This window comes from Zeus faber (genome assembly GCF_960531495.2).
Source record: "Zeus faber genome assembly, chromosome: 7".
NCBI lineage: Eukaryota > Metazoa > Chordata > Actinopteri > Zeiformes > Zeidae > Zeus > Zeus faber.
In genome coordinates, this window is record NC_137203.1 from 3,853,388 (window position 1) to 3,860,031 (window position 6,644).

Below are 6,644 nucleotides of genomic sequence, written 5' to 3' on the forward strand. Positions count from 1 at the left end.
GCACGCACACACACACACACACACACACACACACACACACACACACACACACACACACACACACACACACACACACACACACACACACACACACACACACACACACACACACACCACTCACGCACACACCACGCACACACGCACACACCACGCACCACGCACACACACAAACACCAAGCACACGCTCACGCACACACACACCACACACACACACACACAACACACACGCACACACACTCACACACACACCACGCACACACACCACACACCACGCACACACACAAACACCAAGCACACACTCACACACACACACACTCACACACACACCACGCATCCACGCAAGCACACACACTCACGCACACACACACCACACACACACACACACACACACACACACACACACCACGCACGCACACACACTCACACACACACCACGCATCCACGCAAGCACACACACACACACGCACGCATGCACGCACACACACACACGCATGCACGCACACACACACGCATGCACGCACACACACACACACACACACACACACACACACACACACGCACACACACAAACACGCAGCTTATCAGTGTTTAGCATCAGTCATATCACAGAAGAGGGGAGCCCCGGACCCCCCTCCCCCACCTTGTTTCCCACGGCAACCCTCCTCCCTCCTCCCCTTCCCCCACTGAGTGTTACCATGGAAACAAGAGGGAATCGTAGAGGACAGTGAAAGAGAGGTGCAGCGATGGAGGGGGGGGGGGGAGGTGCATAGGAATGGTAGGAGGTGAGAAAAGGGGGAAACTGAAAAGGTTGAGTTATGTAACCGTACAACTGCAGAGGAGGAGAGAGGGAGGGTAGAGAAAAGAGGAGGAGCGAAGGAGAATGAGAGGGGAGAGGTGGAGGGAGACAGAGGAGAGGAGGAGAGGGGGACAGGTGAGACGGGAAGAGAAGAGGAGGAGAGGAGGAGAGAGGGAGGGGAGAGACAGAGGAGGGAGACAGAGGAGAGGAGGCGAGACAGAGGGGAGAGACAGAGGAGGGAGACAGAGGAGAGGAGGAGAGGGGGAGAGAGGGAGGGGAGAGACAGAGGAGGGAGACAGAGGAGAGGAGGCGAGACAGAGGAGAGGAGGAGAGGGGGACAGGTGAGACGAGAAGAGCAGAGGAGGAGAGATGGAGAGAGAGGGGAAAGAGGGAGAGGAGGAGGCGAGAAAGGAGGGGCAAAGAGGAGGAGAGTAGAGCGGAGGAGTGGAGGGAAAACAGGTCGGTAAAAAAAAGCGACACGACAATGAGCGACTTACAGGTCAAAGAGGAGGTAGTGGAAGCCCTCCTCTGATATACTGTCATGGAGCCGAACTGCAGAGAGGGGGAGAGAGAGAGAGAGAGAGAGAGAGAGAGAGAGAGAGACAGAGACAGAGAGAGAGACAGAGTGAGACAGAGTGAGACAGAGAGAGAGACGGAGAGACAGAGAGAGAGACATATGAGAGAGAGACATATGAGAGGGAGAGAAAGATGGGGGGATGTTTAGAAACCGCAGGGAGTCAAGTTAATTGCACCTTTCATCTCAGACGAACACACCGGGCATAATCATTAAAAGTACAGGAGGAGAGAACTAGTGCTACTCGGTGTGTGTGTGTGTGTGTGTGTGTGTGTGTGTGTGTGTGTGTGTGTGTGTGTGTGTGTCTGTGTGTGTGTCTGTGTGTGTGTGTGCACGCGTGGGAGACAAAGGGGTCCTGACCAAGATAAGATATACATTTTATTTTTTACTGAACATGAATTAAAAAATGTTTCAGTTTTTGTTTTTAATGAGCAGCAACATTCCCTCTCATCTGACCAGTTTACTTCTTCCATGAATGTTCTATTCATCGACATCCATATACTTTTTTTGTTTTAATGTACTGTGGCGTGGGGGTGGTGCGGTTTGAGCAGCCGCACCACCCTTGGGTCTAGGTAATTGGGCCCGGGGTCAGGGTGGCCGTACGCCTGTCGCCGGTGAGAGTAATCGGCCCTGGTCCCCACAGGCACCCAGGGGAGGAGCCTTGTCGTCACATGTTTTACACCTGCTCCGGGCTTGTTCCACCCAGCCCCCTCTCTACAATAAAACCGGTGTGTTTTCAACCCCATCGCCTGTGTGTCTCTGTGTCGGAGGGCCCTAAAAACGCCACTCGGGTGGGGTGTGGCGGATGGAACTACCACATGTGTATTAACATATATATACATTATATACTTGTGTATTTTTTCAATTTAGAAATACTTTCTTATAATTATATTTTTATTGCTTATACACGCAGAAATGACTGACACTGAAAATACCTGTCTATATTATAACTATATAAGCAAAAGTATAAATAACTATCACACTGTGAAAAATAAGACAGGTAGAATGATGATGATGATATTTTGGGCATATTGCATAGCCCTAGAGAGAGAGCGAGAGAGAGAGAGAGAGAATAAAAGGAGGGAGAGAGAGACAGAGAGGGGCGGTCCTCACCGATGTTGGAGTGTTTCAGCAGGCGACAGATCCGCGCCTCCCGCTCCAGCTTCTGGTGGTCTGAGAGAGAGAGAGAGAGAGAGAGAGAGAAAGGAGATCAAGGAAGATGGAGAGGGGGGTAAAAAAGAACAGTTTTAGCTCCATGAAAGGAGTGACGAAGCCGGGCGCTCCAAATAACCTCACAGCGCCTCGCAGAAATAGCCGCTGTCACTCGGTTCCGAGTGTAAAGGAAGTGGAGAAATGATTTCCTACTGCGTTTAATATCAGTGTGATGAGGAAAACAAACACACAGGCCTCGCAGCTGATTGGCTGAGGGAAGGAAAACGTGTGTGTGTATATGTGTGTGCATGTGTGCGTGTGTGTGTGTGTGTGTGCATGTGTGTGCGTGTATGTGCGTGTGTGTGTGCGTGCGCAAGTGTGTGTGTGTCTGTGCGTGCGGTCCTGTGTGTGTGTGCGTGTTTGTGTATATGTACTGTATGTGTGTCTATATGTGTGTCTGTGTGAATGCATGCTTTTTTGACCGCCATTGAATCCAGCTTAGTTTGAGTTATTAATCCATTAGGTAATCTCTAACACACACGCGCACACATACATGCGCACACACACACACACACACACACACACACACACACACACACACACACACACACACACACACACACACACACACACACAAGGGGGTAGATCTTCCCTCCCCGATGAATACATGCAAAGTGGTGTGAGCATTTGCATAAAAACACATGCATCCGCCCACACACACACACACACACACACACACACACACACACACACACACACACACACACACACACACACACACACACACACACACACACACACACACACACACACACACACACACACACACACACACACACACACATTCCTGGAAACACCACAGGCACACTAATAGGCTGATTAAGTGCACGTGAGTGGTCATATATAGATGTATACAGTACATGTACATACAAACATCCATGTGTTTTTGTATATTCATATACATGCAGTGTGTGTGTGCGTGTGTGTGCGTGTGTGCGTGTGTGTGTGTGTGTGTGTGTGTGTGTGTGTCTTGTCTTATAATCCCCCCCCCCCCACACACACACACAGCCTGGCTGTCGTTCCTCCAACCAGGGGAAGACGCGGCTCCTCTCCCTCTTTTCTTAATTTGTTTGTTTTGTTCCGCTCCCGCCAGACTCCGCCCTGCGGCCTCCTCCCTCCTCTTCTCGAACACCACCCAAAGGCCCCGCCACGTTCGCGTGCGCCACAGATTTTCACGACGCCTCCGTTTTTTCGCAAATTCGGATCACATGTGGGAATGGCAGGTGTCTGATAACGTGGCGTTGAAAGAGGTTCCTTTTAAATAGAAGGTGATGGTGTGGCATTACGCTGCCCTGGGACCTGCTAATCTGCTGCTGAATGCTGCTGCGTGAGGAGACGATCAATCAAGGATCAACCTCCCACTCAGGAAATGAAAGTTAAAAAAATGCACTGTGGTAAAAACGTGGGTTACCGGGCAACGTTGAGTCTCTTGCCAGGGGCGAGGGGTGGGACAGCGGGGGGGAAACACAGAGCAATACATTCAACAACTCAGCTTGAGGAATTGGCGACTGTACTGACATCAACAAACATCTTGCGTCATCAACTCCGCGACTTTTGACCTTTGAGCTTCTCTGGCCGTGCAGGGGGCGGGGAAGGTGGCGGGGGGCAGGAAATCAATGAGGGAGACAAGGTATCCCCGTGTAAAGCTGCCGGGAATGGTTTTCAGAAGAGATTGGCCTCATCTGCTTTTCAGTCCTGGTTGCGCCGTAGTTCCATGCCTGCCGCCGCTGGTCGACCCCGCCGGTCGACCCCGCCCCTCGACACCGCCCCTCGACACCACCCCTCTCCTTTTCCCTTTCACTCCTTTTGTGTCGTGTTGGTAAAAAGTGCCGTGTTCTTATGAACGGCGGTAGTTTTCATGGTGCTGGATAGTCGGCTCGCTGGGCAGGTGACCGTCCTCTCATCGATCACTTCTCAGGATTTCCTCCTTGGTTCGGCGGAGATTTCCGGAGGAGGGGTCACCTTGGGGATCGGTCTTGTCGTCAAATTTGTCCTGTGAGCGCGGAGCCTGGCAGAGCGTCGTCGTGGAGCACCGTGGCATTTGAGACGTTGAGACCGCGATAAAGGGCTTTATAAATAAACTTGACTGGACTTAGGGAGAAGCCAGGCGGGAGAAGTTCTGCAGCCCCTCTCATCTGTCAAGGTTTTTTTCCTTGTAACGGCAGCTCCTGCCTCTAACCGGCACCACTGTGCGTCTAGCCTGCGTGGCCCCCCCGCAGGGAGCAGGGGCTGATGAATGGACGCTGGGGCGGGCGGAGGGCCACAAGCGGAGGGTTTTTATAGCCTGATTCCATGTGGCAACAACGGCCGTCTTTGGCGCGCCGTTAGCCGGCTGAATGACGGCCATATTTGTTTTGGCATCAGTACAAGAGGAGAGCAAACAATGGGTTATTAGAGGAGTATGTGTGCGAGAGAATGGGTGGATGGAGGGAGAGGTGGATGGATGGATGGATAGACAGATAGATGGATAGACAGACAGACAGACAGACAGACAGACAGACAGACAGACAGACGGACAGACAGACAGACAGACAGACAGGGTCTTTCCATGATTAAATAAGTTAAAATAAGAGATGAGGGGAGGGTCCTGGGGGGTTAGTAAGAGGGAGGCAGAGGGACAAACATAAAACAGACAAACATACAGATGGGTGGAGAGGTGACGGGGAGAGCATTAAAAAACCACACCTGTACTTTCACACACCGATGGAAGGAGAGGTGGAGAGGGGTGGAGAGACGGGGGGGGATCGAAACGCGGGAGGGAAGAGGAAAAGAGGAGAGGGAAGCCTTCCAATTGGCGTTAATTGTCCTGAAGGTGGAGTCAGTCTGAGTGTGAAAGAGAAGGACGGTGCCGGTCCACGGCACAGAGAAGGTCACGCCCTTCCGTAGTCCCTCGCATAGTCAGGCGGCCATGTTTGAATGTCAGCCGTGAGGGAAGGGTTAACAGTTTGCTCATAAGACAAGTTACTGTAACAGGGAGAAGCTAATTGGATCGGATAGCGCTCAATCTGGCGGCTGGGGATGGCTACGCCGTCCCAGTTCCTTGACATTGACCCAGTCTAGCACCGTCCTCTCCAGTGAAGCTGAGCAAGTCCCAAACCAGGTCAGATATCTGCTGCTGCAATGCAGCCCAGCCTCACATCACACACACACACACACACAGACACACACACATGTACGCACACACACGCACACACAAACTCAGACATGCGCGCACACACAACCATTCAAGCACGCACACAAACACACACATACACACACACACACACACACACAGACACACACAGACACGCACGCACATAACACGCACACACACACATGCAGACACAAACACACACACAAACACACACAAACACACACAAACACACACACAAACCCGCAAGCACGCACACAAACACACGCACACACACACAGACACACACACACACACACACACACACACACACACACACACACACACACACACACACACACACACACACACACACACGCACACCCAATTGAAATGCTATTTGGCAGATCGCTAACCAACTGGGACTACAGTCCAGTGTACACTGGAAATAAAGCAGCTCAGTGATTGGCTGGATGCCGGGCATAAGTCTTCCTCCCGACATGTGATCACAGTTGTTACCGTTTGGTCGCCACAGCTGGTTTGGTGGAGAGGACAGTGATTGTGTGTGAGGACTTCAGTCACTTTGACGGGGAGCTACGTTTGCTGCTTGTCTATACAATAACAACTTAAAGAAGGTGCGATGGTTTTTTTTGGTCATTTCCCATTTCTTGCTTCAAATGCCCAATTTGTCAAGCCCAAAGTTTTTTAGGCCACAGACCGACGTGTTTAATAGGAATAATAATATATTGCTATTAAACCAGTCAGTCAGGCCCATTCGTCTCTATGTGTTTTAACTCTCTGCATTTGTAGGAGCTTTTGGCTCAGGACCCGTTCTCCCTCCAGTGGCCCCCGACGCCCAGTGAGTGAATTATTATAGCAGACGAAGATGAGAGACCTCAGGCATTGATAAAAAAAAAAAGGAAAAATCCATCTTATTTCTGTTTCCCAATATA

General features: G+C 51.2%; 1 protein-coding gene across 3 annotated transcripts in view; it reads right to left on the reverse strand.

Annotated features, from left to right (window-relative positions):
* Positions 1–6,644, reverse strand: part of LOC307232795 (calcium/calmodulin-dependent protein kinase type II subunit beta) — an 86,026-nt gene that overhangs the window by 67,460 nt on the left and 11,922 nt on the right. For all 3 annotated transcript variants that reach the window (XM_080003960.1, XM_080003961.1, XM_080003959.1), the window contains exons 3-4: positions 2,484–2,543; positions 1,294–1,348 (exon numbers count right to left, since the gene is read on the reverse strand). In XM_080003960.1, the coding sequence (XP_079860086.1) occupies positions 1,294–1,348; positions 2,484–2,543 (115 nt within the window). The remainder of the gene's footprint in view (positions 1–1,293; positions 1,349–2,483; positions 2,544–6,644) is intronic.